The 19752-nt window shown below is 44.4% G+C and overlaps 1 protein-coding gene across 7 annotated transcripts in view; it reads left to right on the forward strand.

Annotated features, from left to right (window-relative positions):
• LOC145355386 (voltage-dependent calcium channel subunit alpha-2/delta-1-like) overlaps positions 1-19752 on the forward strand; it is a 627920-nt gene that overhangs the window by 388593 nt on the left and 219575 nt on the right. For all 7 annotated transcript variants that reach the window (XM_080207404.1, XM_080207405.1, XM_080207407.1 and 4 more), the window contains 2 exons: positions 18069-18119; positions 18216-18315. In XM_080207404.1, the coding sequence (XP_080063530.1) occupies positions 18069-18119; positions 18216-18315 (151 nt within the window). The remainder of the gene's footprint in view (positions 1-18068; positions 18120-18215; positions 18316-19752) is intronic.

Raw genomic sequence — 19752 nt, forward strand, 5'->3', positions numbered from 1 at the left:
ATTCAGCCTCTCCTCATAGCTCAACCCCCTCAACTCCGGTATCAGCCTAGTAAACCTCCTCTGCACTCCCTCCAAGGCCAAAATATCCTTGCGCAGGTGCGGCGCCCAAAACTTTGATGGAAATAAACTTGTCAGACGAAGGGAATAGAGCGGGGAACTGACTCAATGGCTCTGCAGAGCTAGCATGCATTGGATGGCCTGAATGGCCGTGTCCTGTGCTGCAATGACTCTGGTAAACACAAATAACTCTGGCTTTCATCAGTTTATGTTGCAAATTGAACCCTTCAATGTAATGATTATTCTTTTATTTCACTGATCTGCAAGACCCTCTCAATACCAAGCATAAGCTGCTTAAGATTGAAAATGTAATCAAATAATCAATAATTAAGCTGAGCCCTCAAATTTGATAAAAACAGGAGAAATGTGGACAGAGTTGGACGATTTCAGAGTCCTCGGTGGCCACGTGCAACCCTGAATCGTATGTGCTTGTCACCCACTGATGAGCTTCTGAGCTCAGTGCTGGAGGGGGAAAGCTCCCAGGAGTGCTCTGTGGGAGTTGTGGGTACTCCACTATGGGTGAGGCCAAGGTAACTGCAGATGTTGCTATCGGTTGCTCTGGGCGCATGCAGGGCTTTGAATTAGTTTCCGATTCTGAGCAGCGTTTTCAAGTGTGGCACCGTCACCGTGTCTCACCTTCCTGAGTGCTCGTAAGCTGCTCACTTCTGATTGGCAGCTCTGATTTGTTTCAGTAAGGAGACAGTCCAGGAAGTCGGATAGGTTTCACTCTGTAATTATCAGCCCTCCACCACAGCGAACCCATCGTCCCCTCCTGCAGCGAGCGTAACACAAATAACCATCAAATGTATTTGACACCGCAAAGTAATCAAGTTTGTACTGGTATGTTTCTCAAGAGATTGCATCGTATTAGTTTTAAATACAATTGTCCCTGGAATTTAATTTCAATGTTTATATTATGACAAAATGAGCTGGCTTTTGTGGCAGCCTTGCCAGAGTTGTTGAAGAGTGCTGATAGCTGGCGTGATAAAGATGTTGACGGCATTTGTAGAAAATATAACTAAAACATTTACAAGAAGGTCAGGGGCTTTATTCTGTAATTCCCAGCACAGATATCGAGATTGCTTTCTCCTTCATTTGATTATGTTTGTGAGATATCACACACAATGATACGAGGATGGTTGTTGCTACTTCGAACTTCCTGAATCACGTAAGAATTTTACAAAATGGAAATGTCTTTTTTTTTTATCATCTACATGCGCCACCTCTAACTTTGCTTCTTCTCACTGCAGTATGCGCCCGCTGACTGCATTTGGACACAGTCTTTCGCAATAAAGTTTTAAACTTTATTTGTGATTGTCACAAGTAGGCTTACACTAACACTGTGAAAATCCCCTAGTTGCCACACTCGGGCGCCTGTTCGGGTACACTGAGGGAGAATATAGCATGGCCAATGCACTTAACCTGCATGTCTTTCCGACTATGGGAAGAAACCCACACAGACTGGGGGAGAATGTGCAGACTCCGCACAGACAGTGACCCAACCTCGGAACTGAATCCAGGTCCCTGGCGCTGAGAGGCAACAGTGCTAACCCCCTGTACCTCCATGCCAATACTCTGTACATGGGGGAAGGATTATCCTAATCATCGCTCTAAACACCAGAGCTCCTGTTAATTCTGTCACCCTGCATGAAGAGGGTGCTCAAGGTGCAAAATAACAGGGCCCATGCCCTGGTTGTGAGGAATGGGGGAGGAGGGGGATGGTGGAGGGCTGGGAAAGTGGTGCCTGGAGTCCCAGGCCTTAACCTGAAACTTTTGTTTTACCAGCAGCACTGGCCCCCGGTACAGGTGGCAGATGACCTTATCCACAGGCAGGAATTAAGAGCATAAGAAATAGGAGCAGGAGTAGGCCATCTAGCCTCTCGAGCCTGCCCCACCATTCAATAAGATCACGGCTGATCTGTCATGTCTCAGTTCCACATTCCCGCCCTCTCCCTATAACCCTTAATCCCCTCGCTTATCAAAAACCTATCAACCCGCGTCTTAAAAATATTTAGTGAGGCAGCCTCCACCACTTCAACAGGCAGAGAATTCCAGAGATTCACCACCCTTTGAGTGAAGAAGTTCCTCCTCAACTTCTCCCAGCGTTCATGCCAGCGGGATTTTCCCAGCCCGCTGCAGTGAACGGAGATCTGGCTTGTCACCCAATGCTCTGCCTTTTCCTCAAGGGGATGTAGCGTGAATGGCCGATACGATTGCGTCCCTGATATCCTGACTCGGAAACCCGACCAACAGCACTAATTTGACACCTCATGGACACAGCATCCTAATTGGCTGTCTTCAGGGCAATGTACCCAATGGGTGCACCGGTGTCAGTGCACCTGGTCTCCCCCCACCGCTGCCCCCTCCACCCCATTGCCGGCCTCAGCCAGGCACTCCTGCTGTGCATAGAGTCAACAAGCAGCTGGGCCAACACTACAATGGTGCAGGAGAAGTGGATACATAGTAATTGTAATGCCTCCTCCATTGCAATCTGCGTGGGTGGAGATAGTTCATGGATAGCAACCCCCTTCCACACCCCAAGAAAACCACAAACCCCATTTTGAGCCCAATTTGTTCCATGAATAAAATTGAAAAGAATTTCAATTCAATTTCAACTCACTTCGGGCCCTCAATACTCCTCCCTGTTACATTCGGACAGTTGCTATGCAACCCTTCACAACTCACCTGGAGACATTGACAGTGCTGCAAAGGAGAATGATCAGCTCGAACTTCCAAAAGAAAGAATAGATTAATTAAGCTCCAATAATGGGGAAGAGGTTTGAAGAAAAGAATGTCTTCATAATTTACAAGTGATTTACCGCAATTTATTAGCTCTTCAAGAGGAAGTTTTTTTTAATTGTTGTAGTATTATAATATGTTATATTCTAAGGCTGTAAAATGTTGACAGTTGAGGTGTATTAACGATGTGCTGAGGAATTGGGAAAGAAGAAGCCTCGAGACTGAGATTAAAAAAAATCTTAAGCAGATTCCTCATAAGAGAGGGTGGAAAGATCAGCCATATAATTTTCAGAGCTTGCTGTTCAATGTTGCACTTTTAGGTAGATTAGTTTCCAAGCCACCAGTGGAGTAAGGTTCCAGCTTGCAATTATATTTAGTTTTGGGTGAGGAGGAGCGCCTAGACTGAAAGGCAACTCACTTTCGGCCCTCACTGTCGTATGAATTCTGCCTAGGCCTGTTTGGAGTGTGTACCACCACAAGCGAATACAGAATCAGTTTTCACTGAACATAAATCTTCACCTTGGCCCTGATCCTCTCCCCCTTTCCTGGTGACACGGACTTGGGGCCTAATCTGTCTCTCTAATTAGCTTTGCTTCTTAATTGAAAAGAAGGCTTTATTAGTCCTGCTGCTTGGCATTTCTTAATTTTTTTTTAAGAAAGTAGTCAATTAACACCTCAACTGGCACAGCGGTTAGCACTGCTGCCTTTCAGCGGCATGGATCTGGGTTTGATTCCCGGCCTAGGTTACGGTCTATGTGGAGTTAGCACGTTCTCCACGTATCTGAGTAGGTTTCCTCCCACAGTCCAAAGATGTACAGATTAGGTGGATTGACCGTGCTAAATGGCCCCTTTGTGTCAGGGGGACGAGCTAGGGTATATGCATAAGGTTATTGGGATTGGGTCTGGGTGGGAATGTGGTCGGTGTAAACTCGATGGATCGAATAGCCTCCTCCTTCATTGTAGGATTCTATGATTCTAATTTATCACTTTGACATTGTTTTTTTTTGCTCAGAAAGTTGTTTGTTTTCTTCATGCCTGAGCTTTTTCATAAAATGTATGTTTAATGTGTCAGGCCAGATGCCAGACTGCTGCTGCTTTAGTTACTTGCTGAGGGGGCTGAAAGACTCACAGGAAGTCTGGTTGCTTCTTGGAAGGTTTGCAGTTCCTCCAGGAGGAATGAGAAATGTTCAACACATCTGCTGCACCTGTTCAGAGAGAAACCAAGGTCAGTGACCCTTCATCAGATTGTGAACCTGAAGGGTTGCTTCTGTTTCTCTCTCCACGGATGCTATCTGGCCTGCTGAGTATTTCCAGCATTTTTGGTTATATTTCAGATTTTCTGCATGAACCTGAAACCATTGTCAATTGTTGGAAAAAAAACATCTGGTTCACTCATGTTTTTTAGGGAAGGAAATCTGCTGTGCTTACCTGGTCTGTCCTACATATGACTGATAGATCGATTTGATAGAAGTCTACACAACCTGATAGAAGTCTACAAGATTAGGAGGGGCATGAACAGAATGGATAGTCAGAAGCTTTTTCCCAGGGTCGAAGAGTCAATTACTAGGGGGCATTGGTTTAAGGTGCAAGGGGCAAGTTTTAAAGGAGATATACAAGGCAAGTTTTTTTACACAGAGGGTAGTGGGTGCCTGGAAATGGCTGCTGGGGAAGGTAGTAGAAGTGGATATGATAGTGACTTTAAAGGGACATCTTGACAAATCCACGAATAGGATCATAATAGAGGGATATGGTCCCTGGAAGGGTAGCAGGTTTTAGTTCAGACGGGCGGCATGGTCAGTACAAGCTTGGAGGGCCGAAAGGCCTGTTCCTGTGCTACAGTTGTCTTTGTTCTTTTGTTCTTGACTCCAGAGTCACAGAAATGTGGTTGTCTCTCAACTGCCCTCTGAAATGGTCTAGCCAAGTACAACTAGGGATGGGCAATAAATACTGGCTAGCCAGCAACGCCCAAGCTCCATGAAAGAATAAGATGTAAAAGAATATTATATCTGAATTTCTAACTTGCTGGAAGATTTTGGCATTTTTAAAATTGGGAGTGGAACCAAGATCCAAGTGCCAGTGGAATATTTGTTCAATATTTGTAGAATGTTTGTTCAAGATGAATCTTGTTTGTATTTTGGATTGTTTTTTGTGGTGCACATGAGGTTCAGGTCTGTTGGATGTAACTATCTGGATACTGTATGGGACCAGGTTCAATGAAGCAGAACTGGTTGCAGAATATGCACCAAGTTGTGTGTAATTGCCTGGCAAAGGCTGTTTTAGGTCGTGGCGAACCCCATTATGTACCTCAGAAATAAATGAGAAAATCAAAAACAAAAAATTGCATAATTCTTAAATTTAACCAGTTTACTCTTTCAGCATTTACTCATCAACTCCCATGACAAGTGTCCCTCCGGCTCTGCTCCCACACCCCTGCTGGTGTCCCCCCGGCTCTGCCCCCACACCCCTGCCGGTGCCTCTCCGGCTCTGCTCCCACACCCCTGCCGGTGTCCCCCCCTCCGGCTCTGCTCCCACACCCCTGCCGGTGTCCCTCCGGCTCTGCTCCCACACCCCTGCCGGTGCCTCTCCGGCTCTGCTCCCACACCCCTGCCGGTGCCTCTCCGGCTCTGCTCCCACACCCCTGCTGGTGTCTCTCCGGCTCTGCTCCCACACCCCTGCTGGTGCCCCCCTCCCTCCTCTACCGCACCCCCCCCTCCCCTCACACTGCTGATGTACCTCCGCCTCCACACTCTGCTGGTATAACTCCCACTCCACTCCTACGTCCTGCTGGTATACCTCGAACTTTGCTGATGGGCAAAGTTACTGCCATTTTCAGTAATGTAAAAAAGGAAAGGACCTGCAATGAATAAAGAGAGTTAAATAATATGTAAAATCAGATTGAAAGGGAGGAGTGATGGGACACAGGCCATAACCAAAATATCAAAGACATCCAAGTGGAAATGCGAGGTTGTTCGTTCAGCTTTGATGTTCAAGCGCTGCATCACTTTGGGCTTAAGTGGGAATTTCAGTGGAAAAAAATCTAAGATTCCTCAATTATTCATGGATCAGTGGCTTACTTCACGCATCTCAGTTTTTAGCAATTAAAAATACGTTAAAATTTTCAGTTCCTTGTTTAGAGGATCATTATCAAAACAAATAAGTCAATTTTATTAAAATATAGCTATTAACATTTCCAGCAAGCAACTCAAATCTCAGCAATTAAAAATGAAATTGAAGTTCTCCAGGCCTAATTTAATGGATTATTCACATGCTAGCTAAGTGGGGAACGTTAAAGTGTATTTATGTTTTTCAATGTCCTGAATATAATCAGGACAGATGGCTTCTTTAAGAACACATTTCATCACTGGAGCTCATTAGCACATCTCATAGCACCTAGCACAAGTGTTGTATTGAATTCTGCTGTGGGAAATGAAGATATGCTACTGAGAAAATAATGGGTAAATCTTAGAGAGAGGTACGGGTGGCACAGTGGTTAGCACTGCTGCCTCACAGTGCCAGGGACCTGGGTTCGATTCCTGGCTTGGGTCACTGTCTATATGAAGTTTGTACATTCTCCCCATGTCTGCATGGGTATCCTCCGGGTGGTCTGGTTTCCTCTCAAGGTTTGAAAGACATACTGGTTAGGTGCATTGGCCATGCTAAATTCTCTGTGTACCTGAACGGGTTCCCAAGTGTGGCGACTTGGCGATTTTCAGAGTAACTTCAATGTAGTGTTAGTGTAAGCTACATGTGACACTAATAAATAAACTTAAAAAAATCTAAACTTTAAAACGCAAGGTAGCCTATAAGATTTTGACCTATGGTGTCTGTTTGTAGTGCTACAATTTCATTAAGGAACTTCTTCAGTTGCAATAATTGAAGCTATATTTGCAACAAAACACTGAGGGCTAAAATGTCAGGCCATCCAGCACTATTTAATCTCCTTAGATTTTCTGCTCCACCTCAGCATACGGATCTTCTGTCCGTCAGCATTCATGTAAGGCATCCTCAGCTGTAAAAATGCCTGTGTTCACGGTGCATGTTAGATGAAATCAGGGTTCATTGTGAGCTTTGTAAAGTTTTGCAGAGTCAGCGTTTGATAATTTCAAGTTACTGAATTGCAAAGGAGCACTGCAGATAATTGGATTTAGTGTCTTTTGAGTTGATAGAATTAAAGTTTCCTTTTCAGATCAGAGATTTTAAATTGTGCCCTCACACTACATCTGCTACGGCAGTACATTTTCAGGGGCAGTATGAGCAGTGTGCTATCACAAGTTTAGACCATTATCAGTGTCCATGGCGGAAAATTGTCTGAGTGCACAGATTTTCCAGCAAGCTTTTAAATGGGCTCTGACTCAGACAGTTAACTTTTTCTTTCAGTGCAGACTCGATGGGCTGAAGGGCCTCTTCTGCACTGTATGACTCTTACGCTTGGTTCAAAGTTGGCCCGAGCTGAAGAAGAGAATGGGCTGGAAGAATGAAAAGAAAGTTTTATTCTCCCCTGTCCCAAGGCCATGCTATCCCTGCTTCACTCTGGAACCCCTCCCTGCTGCTTACCTTGCTGTTAGCCAGCATTCTACCATGCAAATTTGTACTGCCACCCATTTCGGAGGAGGGTAAAGCCCAGCAGTTAAAATTGCCCAGGTCTCATGCTGCTAAGATGAGGAATGTTTGTTGCCCACTTGTAACCATGCCTCAGTCCTGATGTAGGTTAAAATTGAGATTCCGAGTACAACTTGAATTCCCAAACTGCTGGTTCAGGCGACAGGTCCTAACCAAGCAGCCAAAACTGATATTGGGTCTTTTTATTCCAGTTGTATTCTGGATGAATAAAATGCCATTGGTCAGCATGGTATTGGAGCTTTTATTAATTGTTTTTTATTCAGGAAGTTGCATTCCTTTAATTTACTGCACTCTTCCCGATTCTTTTTCATTTTATGATCTCTCAAAGTGAGCTGTGTACAGAGAGAAAGATTTGGTGCAGAGAAGGCTAGAGGGGCTCTGTTTGACCTTTACTACTTGCAGTGGTTTGTTTAGCTTGAGATGGCATTCATTTAAAATTTTGTACAGCATTTTATTGTTTGGCGCCGGTTATTTCTTTAAAAAGGAATATGGAAGGATTGCCTTTAACTAAATATCGACTAAGTTATGGCAATGCAGGTTGTGCGTGGGCAATGAGAAGTGTGGAAGGCTTTGGACAGTGTGATTGTCCTGATCCAACATGCCTGCAGCAGATATTTCCATCTCAAATCTTTCTGACCCAGAGTCAATGAGCCTGATGGGAGTTGGAGACACTTTAATACATAGGCAGTGGGAGGCGTAGTGGGACTGTTTGCCCAGACTCAATGTGGCGATGCCGAGGTTGGACTGGAGAAAGCACAGTAAGAACAAATTGTAAATTCTTACGGTAAGAATAAATTGTAAATTCTTACGGTAAGAATAAATTGTAAATTCTTACTGTAAGAATAAATCGTAAATTCTACTGTGCTTGTCCAGACTCGATCAGACCTCATAGAGAGTTAAAGCGTCAGAATAGGTTCAGTGTGAATGATAACATACATATTTAGGGGAACCTATAATTACTTCAATGAGGCCCATGATGTTGGCCTCTTGGAGTATGAACTCCCTGATTGAGGTGATGATTTTTGTACTTAATGGATTGGAATGCAAGGGATGGCTAATTATGCTACACTTAGAAAAAGCCCTGGTTAGACCACAGCTGAAGAACTGTGCTCAGTTCTGGGCATCATACATTTGGATCATTTAGATCTTAATATGTATGCAGAAAAGTAAGGGTCCCAATATTGACTCCTGGGGAATCCATTTCAACCCTTCCTCCTGCACAGAAAATATCCAATAACCATTATTATTAACTGTATCCTATAACTCAGCCAATTTAGTATCCGTATTGCTACTGTTCTGTTTTGTGTGGCACTGTATAGAATACCTTTTGGAAGTCCACGTACACCACATTAACAGCATTACCCTCATTAACCTCCATGTCACCTCCTCAAAATATTCCAACAAGTTAGGCGAACTTGACTTCCCCATTAGAAATCCATTGCTAGTTCTTTCTAATCATCCCACACTTTTCATGGTGACTATTAATCTTATCTCAACTAATTGCTTCCAATAGCTTCCTCATCACTGAAGTTGAACTGGCTGGTCAGTAATTACTGGGCTTATCCTTCCAGCCTTGTTTGAACAAGGGTGTAATGCTTGTAGTTCTTCAGCCATCTGGCACCTCACATGAGCTTAGAGAAGACTTGAAGGTTATGGCCAATACCCTTGCAATTTCCACTCTCCCTTCCTTCAACATCATTGGATGCATCTTACCTGGTCTACGTGCCTTGTCAACTCTACTTATTGACAGTCTATCCAAAACCTCCTGCTGATCAATTTTGAGCCCTTCTTGTGACAGAGTTTTCTCCCCTCTTACCATGGCCTGGATGACATCTGTTTCTTTGTTAAAAACTGATGCAGTGTATTCATTTAACATCACAGCCATGCCCCTGCCTCCATGTGTAGATCCCATTTCACGATCATTTTTACTTCTATGTGCCAATAGAAGACTTTGGGAACCCCCTTTATGTTGGCTGCCAGTCTTTTTTTCATAATTCTTCTTCACCCCTCTTTTTTTCCTTCTTCGCCTCTCCTCTGACCTATATTCAGCCTGGTTCTCTCTTGTATTTTCTACCTGGCACTTATCATGAGCACACTTTTTCTTCTTTATCTCAACTTCTGCCTCCTTTTTTATCCAAGGAACTCTTGATTTGTTTGCCCTTCCTTTCACTTTTCAGGGAACATATGCTGCCCAAACCATTTCTCGTTTGAAGTTAGCCCATTGTTCAGCAACAGTTTTTCCTGCCAACCTTGGGTTCCAGTCTATCTGGCCCAGCTCTGTTCTTGCCCAATGAAGTTGGCCCTCCTTTGTTACCCTGGATTGCCTATTGCCTTTTTTACCATCACCCTAAACCTTACGATAGAGTGATCGCTCTCTAATAAATGGTCCTGCATTAACACTTGATCTATCCAGCCCGCCTCATTTCCAAGAACCAAGTAAGGCTTCCTTTCTTGTTTGGCGGGTAAGGTGGACTAGCCATAACCAAAGATATGCAGATTAGATGGATTAACCATGCTAAATTTGCCCTTCGTGTCAGAAGATCAGCAGGGCCTGTGTGGGATTGTTGTCGGTGCAGACTCAATGGGTCGACTGGTCTCCCTCTGCACTGTAGGGATTCTGTGGACTGGATGCACGATGCTGGAGAAAATTCTCCTGAACACAACGCAGGAACTTTTGCCATTCACCCCAGTCCATATTTGACACAACAGATGGGATAGGGTAAGCTGTGAGAAATTATTTCTGCTTGTAGAAAATCTCAGTCAGGGGACATGATTTAAAATATAGAGGTAACCTTAATGAGGGCATTCTGCAAATACTTCCACTCGCAGATTGTGGTAGAAGTTTAGAACTCTTTTCCACAAAAGACAGTTAATGTTTGGTCAGTTGTGAATTTTAAAACCGAGATTGATAGATCTATGTTAACTAAAGGAATGGAAATGGGGCTTAGGATTATATCGAGTTAGGTCACTGATCAACGATCATCTCAAAAATGAGTGAAATTGATTTTTGAGTTGCTGAATGGCCTCTTCCTGTTGTCCTCCGATGTCAGATCTGTCGTTTAGATTCAGAAATTGGTGGTTTAGAAATCTTGAAATTTTTGGGCGGCACAGTGGTTAGCATTGCTGCCTCATAGTGCCAGGAACTCGGGTTCAATTCCAGCCTTGGATCACTGTCTGTGTGGAGTTTGCACATTCTCCCCGTGTCTGCGTGGATTTCTTTCGGGTGCTCTGGTTTTCTCCCACAGTCCAAAGATGTGTGAGTTAGGTGGATTGGCTATGGTAAATTGCTCATTACTGTCAGGAGGCTAGCTAGGGTAAATGCATGAGGGTATGGGTACAGGACCTGGGTGGGATTGTGGTCGATGCACACTCGATGGGCTGAACAGCCGCCTCCTGCACTGTAAGATTCTATGATTCTACATTGGAAGGAGAGCATTTGTTATGTTGTCTGTAGGGCAGCACGGTGGTTAGCGCTGTTGCCTAACAGTGCCAGGGACCCGGGTTCAGTTCTACTCATATAACTGTTTGTGTGGAGTTTGTACGTTCTCCCTGTGTCTGTGTAGATTTCCTCTGGGTGCTATGGTTTCCTCCCGCAGTCCGAAAGACATGCTGGTTAGATGTATTGGCCATGCCAAATTCTTCCTCTGTATACCTGAACAGGTGCTGGAGTGTGGTGACCAGAGGATTTTCACAGTAACTTCATTGCGGTGTTAATGTAAGCCTACTTGTGACAATAATAAATAAACTTAAACATAAAATTTAAAGTGGCAGCAGTAATACAATCTACTGTCACTTTTTCATTGAGCCACTTTGAAGGTACTTGGATTATGTGATTTGATCTTCTGATAAATATTGTCTGATTACCCAGTACCTGATTCGCTACAATTAGAAAGGATAGCTTTTTTTATTGATTTAATTTGATTTAAGCCAATGAGCTAAAAGCTTCCATTGTGTATTGTCTTTTTTTTTAAAATCTCATTAAGGAAAATCAGGTTAGCGAAGCCAAATATACAAATAATTGTGGACTATATCCGATTAGACTTCTAAGAAATTATCTTCTTCACTTCATTTTTTAAATGACGTAGTTAATGCGCTTCTGTAGATTTCCTCTGCATGTTATTTTTAGAAAAGAGATTAGCCACTTTTGCATGCAGAGCAATTTTATATGATTTTAATTTGTCCAGTATTCCAAAATAATGCTGATACTGTTATCCAAATAATCCAAGAATTTTTAAACGAAGTGTCAACATTACATTTACAATGTTTCGTGTAGTAGTACAGAAGTTAATTATTGCTGAAAAAAGAGACATGCTGTTGAAGCTTTTCATCTTACATTGATCAGGACAGTCATAAGAATACCAAATTTCAAAGGGGGCAGCAATTTATATTGCTTGCAAAAAGGATGCTGATGGTATTTTCGCTCAAAGTCATGACTTTGCCTGGGAAAATGGAACACAGAGCTCTTGTCCCCCATGCTTTTGTTTAATTCAAGAAAGGCACAACACTTGGACATATTCCTTTTGTATGCATAGGACAGGTCAAGTAAACTATGACTTTAGTCTCAGGTTTGAGATCCTGGTCCTCAAATATCCTCTTCCTCAGACAACCAAAAGGCTGAGGTAGCACATTAGAGGTGATGATGAACCCTGTCAGCTATGTTTGTCTTCATCAAGAGGAGAGTCCCAAAATATGGAAAACAGTCTACAATTCCCAGGATCTTGCTGTTGATCTGAATTGATGGGGGGGAGGGTGGGGTGTTTTGCTGTGGGAAATGGTTAGAAAATGAACTTGTGGTTTCCTGGGTGTTTAGTAAAAGGCCAATTTTGTCAGATGCTTCAAAGAAGTAGCCCATAGTAACCTGGAGCTCAGTTTCTCAGTGAGTGAGTGCACACACTAGCACCATCTGCATACTGAAGCTCAATGATTGAGGTGTTGGAATGGTTTTAGATTGAAGGTGGTTGGACAGTTTCCCACCTGTTCTGTAGATTATCTCCATGCCTGGGGAGTAATTTGCTGGAGGTACAGTATTGTAGCAAGGAAAATGGCCAAGAAAATTGGTGCGATGACACAGCCTTGTTTGAGCCCAGCCTACACTGGGATTGACTGTGATGGCCCTGCTGGTGAGCATCGCAACTTGGGTGTCACCATGGAGCAGACAGACTTAAGGAGGGTGCTCCATAAACCTTCACGGCTGACAATCAAAGGCTTTTGTTAGGCTAAGAAAAGCCATTGATGGCAGTGGGTGCAGATCCTGGATTTTTCTTTGTACTTGCTGCACACTGAAGGTCATGTTTGTGATGCCTGTCAATGGGCAAACTCTACAGCGTGACTCTGGAAGCAGCTTGTCAGTCATGAAGTGGAGATGATTCAGGAGGGTATTTGCAAAAATCCCCCTCTGGCACACAGTAGGGAGACTCCTCTGCAGTTACTGCATTACCTCCAAAGTTATCCCAATAGCCTTCCTTGAATATATTATTGTCCCTCTCTTTCTCACATATTACACCACTTGGCCATCTGCAGCCAAAGTGCCAGCATCCATTTGCACTGGAAAAGTCCAGCTATGTATCTCCATTATTTCATCTGACCCCTCTACACTGCTGAACACAAAGGTGATCAAATCTTCAGCCACTTGTATCCTACATTCTAGAAGTCATTCTGCTATTTTTTTTTTGTGGACCTCTTAGTGAATTAATAGGCATTATTTTTGCATTAAACATACCATGTAAAGACAAGTCACGGCTGTTAGATGATTTTTCTCCCTGCGTACCTTCCTACACGAGTCCTTAGTCTACGATATTCATTTTAAAACAAGACTGTAAAAATCATGATCTGGTTCACAGTGGTTCAGTGATAATGATGCAATCAACTTTTCCAGCACCCATCTCAATCAACTTTTCCAGCGCCCATCTCAATCAACTTTTCCAGCATTTCAGTGGTGTTAGAGATTTTAATTCTGGTGGTGCAAAGAGCATGAACATCCTTGGTTTCAAGTAGAGATTTGTCATTGGTGATGCAGGCCAAATAGTCAGCTTACTAAATGTTCCTTCAGCGTGACCAAGTACAAAGGGCCAGATAAAACGGATTCATGCAATGTGCTCCAATGCCTCGTGTCTAATGGAAGGTACATAACAGAAATTGCTGAAGTGTTTCTCATTTATCTTGCTGTGCTATTAAGCCAAACTGTTGCATAAACCCATAACATCTGCTTCCATTTCAAAGCTGAATGTTCGAACTCTGAATTCAACAACTCATTCCATGATTGACAGGCAGAAAGCGTACTCTGATTGTCTTGTAGTGGCTGCCTTCTATAGAATTTCAGCTCAACTGATGAATACATCCTTGTTCAGTGGATTTAAAAGGAACGGCAGAGCACACAAAAAGTACCACTTAGTGCTACGCCTGCCTAGCTGCTGAAAGAAGCCCTGAAAGTAGGACAAGGGAACAGACATTTATGGACGTACAAAGGCAAATTGAACAAAAAACAAAATGCTGCAGGGGCTGGAAATCTGAAATAAAAGTAGTAAATGCTGGAAACATTTACCTTGTGGGGATGTAGGATGAAACCTTACCAAAAACGGCAAGAGTGTTGGTGGCACCTTGTGTTTTTGGGCCAAATCTTACAGCTCATCCGTATTAATTTCTATTCCCCTGAGTTCCACTCAGCTCCAGCAGCTCATTCCCTCCGATTTGCCAGCTGCGTAATGACTTAACTGCTGCAAGCACTGGTGAGCTCCATATAAACGGCTGCCCACAACTCCCTTGCACTTGTTCCACAATGACTGCAGGGGATGGCAGCCAAGGGCATCTCAGGCCAAATTATGTCGAAGTCAGCAGGGCACCTCAACCTCAGCTTTGGGTCCTGAGGACACACGTATAGATGGGAGTGGAAGATTAAGAAAACGTAGGTACAGTGGATGTGGGTGAATGTAGGCACTATTGCAGTGAGGTCTCCATTTTGTTCTGACTGTCAATAAATTTTGTTCACCCACAGAGCCTTCCACCCCATTGTACATGCCATTAAATTTGGGGGAACCACCACTCTCATCCTTGTGGAGTGTGAGAATGGCAGATCTATGTCCCTCCCATCCATCTTGCCAGCCCCCACTAAGGATGGGCACTCCCACAAGCTGCGGCCTGGACAGGAACCCAGGGCATGGGAAGTTCTGCCTGCATACCAGCCTTGACAACCCCTTTAAAGCATGGGCTGCCTGACATGAAGGGTAGAGAAGGCCTGCAAGTGGTCCTCCCAATCCCTTTCTCCGAAATGGTTATTCTGGGACCCCCTATGTGTGTCGCCTGAGTCCTCTCTGGTGTCCTCTGAGCAGTGCGTGCCACGGGAGGGTGCTGGCTGACTGAATACTCACCTCTGAAACCCCCCCTTGGAGGTGAAGACACCAGGTTCAAGCTCCTGTAGAGCTGTTATAAATGGTGCTGGCATGCTAATATATTCAGATGAGGTCTTGCGGCATGTTTGAGGCCACTCCAGTGGCGAGAGGCTGGGAAGATCGGAACTTGGAAAGTTGCTGGAGTGAGGCATGCCTTCTGGATTTTGAGCCTGAACCACCGTTGCCACAGATGGAGAGTGCGGGTTCAAAATCCACCTCCTGTGTTCCAGGTTGACGTCCTCTTGTCAGAATCTGGAGATATTAGAGATGAACTGTTTAGAAGGAGTAGAAAGATGTGATGCTGGCAATGAGCTTCTTTGAAACAGTGCCCAAGGTAAAGGCAAGAGAGATCAGCATTGGATTAAAATAATGTGGCAAGGGACCAAAATCTCAGGGTTAGACTTGCAGATGCAGTAGGATTGTTCAGTGGAGCAACTATCAAATCTGCATTCAGTCTCCTCAGTGGAAGCAATGTCTCATTTTTCTGCGAGATGCTCAAGCCTAAGAGTTGACTTTAGCAATTGTTGGACATCACTACAAGCCCCAGTTCTCTCTCAGAGCTGGACATGCTGTGATGGCTCACGCACACTCCTAAGATGAGGGAGTCTGTAGGATGGTGTTTGGGATGGGCAAATCCTGCTGGTACACCTTTGGCAGAGTGGTTGGTACATCTGATGTTCCCTGTCTTTTTCTTCCATCATTCTCTCAGGCCACTGGAGTCTGCGAGACTTTGCCAGATTTTCTGTGCTTCCTCCCACCTTCCTATTCTGCTGTAATCATTCACACGTCCTCCTCTCGATCTCAAACATGTCATTTATTTTTCTAATTTTCTGATGGTTGTGTGCTTTTGCCTCATGCCAGTGCCATCGAATAATCTTGTGTCCTCCACCTAATTACAGATTGTTTGTTTTATTCTCTCCCTGCCCCGTTTCCCTTATGAGCTGTTCCTATGTGACATACCCCTTGAAATGCCATTGATTTAGCTGTACGATCAATTGCTTGCAAGGTTTCTTTCTCAGTTGGTGCTGTGGTTATTTTTTTCTGGGGTAACTGTTCTTGGTTTATGTTCTTGTTGTGGTTAGCAATACTAAACTAGTTATATTCCCAATCATGTGCATCTACGCCAATTGTCATTTTCCTCAATCACAGAAGTGTTTATGACGTGGATAGGTGGGCAATAGGGTGCATAATGAGTTTTATAAGTGTACTCAGACAATGACATTACAAAATCTCAGACAATGATATTATAAAAAATCAGCCTGCACCTCATTAACGTCAATGAAAGATTCATTTTAGCTTAACTTTTCTAAAGGAGAAATCTATGCTTTTGAAAAAATTATTACCTTTGGTATCATCACATTATAGAACATAGAACATTACAGCGCAGTATAGACCCTTCGGCCCTCGATGTTGCGCCGACCAGTGGAACCAATCTAATGACTCTTTAACCTAAACTATTCCAATGTTATCCATATGCCTATCCACTGACCATTTCATTGCCCTTAAACTTGGTGAGTCCACTACTATAGAATCCCTACAATGCAGAAGTAGGCCCACTGAGCCTGCACTGACAACAATTCCACCCAGGTCCTATCCCTGTAGCCCCAGGCTGTATACCCTGCCAGTCCCCCTGACACTAAGGGGCAATTTAGCACAACCAATCCAACTAACCTGCGTATCTTCAAAAAAGTTTTTTTGTTTACGTACTATCAGTCACAAGTAAGACTTAAATTAACACTGCATTGAAGTTACTGTGAAATTCCCCGAGTTGCCACGTTTCGGTCCCTGTTTGGGTTAATGCACCTAACCGGCATGTAGGAGGAAATTGGAGCGCCTGGAGGAAACCCACGCGGACACGGGGAGAATGCGCAAACTCCACACAGACGGTGACCCAAGCCGGGAATCGAACCCGGGTCCCTGACGCTATGAGGCAGCAATGTTAATCACTGTGCCGCCCATGGCACTGGACTGGATCTTTGGACTGTGGGAGGAAACAGGAACACCTGGAAGAAACCCACACAGACACGGGGAGAACATACAAACTCCACACAGTCACCTGATGTCGGAATTAAACCTGGGTCCCTGACATTGTGAGGCAGCAGTGCTAACCACTGTGTCACTGTGCTGCCTCAGTAGTTCGTTCGTGAACATGATTCTCTGGGAAGTTTGGCCGCATCATGAAGAAAATCCTTTGTCAGAGTGAATTACTTTGGAGCATATATTTGGGCTAAAATGTATGTCATACTGGTTTGCTGTAGGATTCTTCAACATCGTGGTGGTGTTCTCCAGCGGTGAGGTAGCTCACCATTGACTGCCAGTGGGATCTTCCAGCCATGCCATGTTTTGCATGGCTGCCCGTCCCATTGCTGGGGAGTCTGCCGCAGGGAGTCTCCTTCGGCTGGACCAGCGGGAATGGTTGGAAAGTCTTGCCCGATGTCATTGTGCTTGTTAATTTTCCATTTGAGTAACTAAACAGTTGACATGATAAGCAAATGAGCATGTGGAAAGTTCTGGAAATATGCAGCTTACCCATAAAACCTGGTTTAAAAAAAAGAGAATAGTTTTGTGGTCCAGAGACAGACCCTTCATCAGAGAGTGCTGTGACTAGTGGCTCAGTGGACTGTCACCTCAAGGACACAGATTGAAAGAAGCTCCAAGGGATTTTGTACGTTGTTTAGGTTGATACCTCAGAGCAGTGTTGAGGAAATGCTGCATTGCTGAGGAGGTGCTGCATTGCCACCTGCTCACTCAAGTGGGCAAGAAAGATCCTATTGCAACATCCAACTGACATCGAAATAATTCTTCCAGTGCCCTCGCCAATGTTTATCTATTAACACACAGAGCTCTAGGCAGGTTGACTAGTTATTTATCTTTATTCCAGTCCAGTTAACTGCTGAGGTTGCCCGTGACAATATATCGGAACCTCAAAAGCAATGAATTGCCTGTAAATTTGGGGCATTCTGTGTTTTGCAGCTGGGTACAACAACAACATCCTGACTGCCAACTTGGTTGGTGAAAAAGCCAGGTTTTACCTCATCGCAGCACCATCCAGCCCCTAAAAGAGACCATTGGCCCTTTGTGCCTGTGTTGGCTCTTTGCATAACCTGTCCAATGTGTCCCACTCCGTGCTCTTTCTCTATAGCTATATTACATTACTGTAACAGTCCCAGCTCTCTTTCTGGAATGGCCACAAGTTTGTTTAAATCCTGTGTAGTGTCTCACATTGTCAAGTTAATGGTGCCTCACTGCTTTGTTCTACTCTCTCAGGTACATTCAGGGAGCTGCTTCACCCAAGGACATGCTCATTCTTGTCGATGTGTAAGTACCGAACAAACATTAGAAATATTGAAACTGCTATTTTCTCTCGAGTTTGAAATGTTTGACCATTTCTGTGCTCTCTTTGCTGCAAACCAGGAGTGGGAGTGTGAGTGGGCTAACCCTGAAACTGATTCGGACGTCAGTCTCTGAGATGCTGGAAACGCTGTCTGATGACGACTACGTGAATGTGGTTTCTGTGAGTATTGCGACCATTAGTCACTATCCATGTGATGACCTCCAGCAGTGTTTGTTGTCAGCGACACTGCACTTACCGGGTACAAAGGCAATTCCATTGTCCTGTGCTCTCAGCATGGAAATCACACTTGAAGGGATCATGCGTCGGAGATGCGGCTGCAGAACTGTAGCCCTGATTCCCCGACACATGCTCGCTGCTATCGTGCGGCTCCCTGCTGCTAATGCACAATTACTCCATCTGTATTTCGGGAGCAAGTTCAGTTGTCATACAGCAATTCAACAGGCGATTGAATCCACGGGAATAGATTAGACACAGAGTCTGGAAAGAGCATGTTTGATGGGATTTTTGCTTTAAAATCATTACACACTTGCATTTTTTTAAATTGCGTGTGCACGTCAATGCAGATTGACAAAAGCGGGTCATTAACTAACGTCAAACTGTGCTGTGCAAGGGATCTTAATTGTATTTGGTGAGCTCATCAGCTCTGGGCCCAGTTTTGCTTTAATAAAGCATGGCTTTTTAGGAGTAATTACTTTTGAGAATTATTTCAGATGACTTTAGATCCAACGACTTGTTTTTTGATCCTGTCCTTGAAGATGAAAAGGAAGGAACAGGTTTCCCACCAGCATCAAGGGTTTGGCTGCGAGGATGAAATCTCAATCACAGTGCCAGCTGTGGTTCAGGGTGACTTTTTTAGGCCTAACATCCAGCATTCCTTCATCGTTAATTCCCCTCGAGATTATGATGGTTATCATTCTTTATCTACATTTAAATTTGTTTTTAACATAGGCAAGGCTTACAAATATGAGCCTTCTTTCCATTGAATCTGATAACATTGCCCAAGAATAATGGGCCTGATTTTACCTTCGTGTTGCACCCGTTTGGTAAAGTTGGGCATGAGGAGTGTAGGGAAATCTGCCACCACCTCCGTGCTGGCTTGTCCTTTACCAAGGCCCAAAAATAGCCGCGGTCAGGACTGCGCCTGAAATGGGCGCGACGGCTATTTAAATGCATTTGCCTGCTCAACATTACCAGTACCCCCCCTTTACTACTGCGTTTGCCCATCTGGAATAGGCACAAAACAGACATGCTCCATAGAAATCCGATTTGGGTGCTCGAATTAGCAAGGAGGTCCAATGGTTCTGTGCTTGAGATCAGTGGGTGGGGGGCTGGAATCCACTGCCACTTTGCCTGAGATCAGTGGAGGTTGCTGCCACTCTGCTTGAGACCGGTGGTGGGGAGGTGGAGGGGGGTTTCGCTGCCACTGTGCCTGAGGTCAGTGGAGGGAAAGGGGGTCAGTAATGTTGTAGGGGGTGGGGCAATGTCCGTGGGGGCCAGGGGAGCCATTATCTGGCCTGGGAGGGATGTGGCAGGGGAGCAGCCTGCTATCATTTTATTTTCTGCGCATGCGCAGTTGGAGGCGCCAAGCGGAGCTGC

This window comes from Carcharhinus amblyrhynchos, chromosome 19, assembly GCF_965287045.1.
Source record: "Carcharhinus amblyrhynchos chromosome 19, sCarAmb.v2.hapA, whole genome shotgun sequence".
Taxonomy (NCBI): domain Eukaryota; kingdom Metazoa; phylum Chordata; class Chondrichthyes; order Carcharhiniformes; family Carcharhinidae; genus Carcharhinus; species Carcharhinus amblyrhynchos.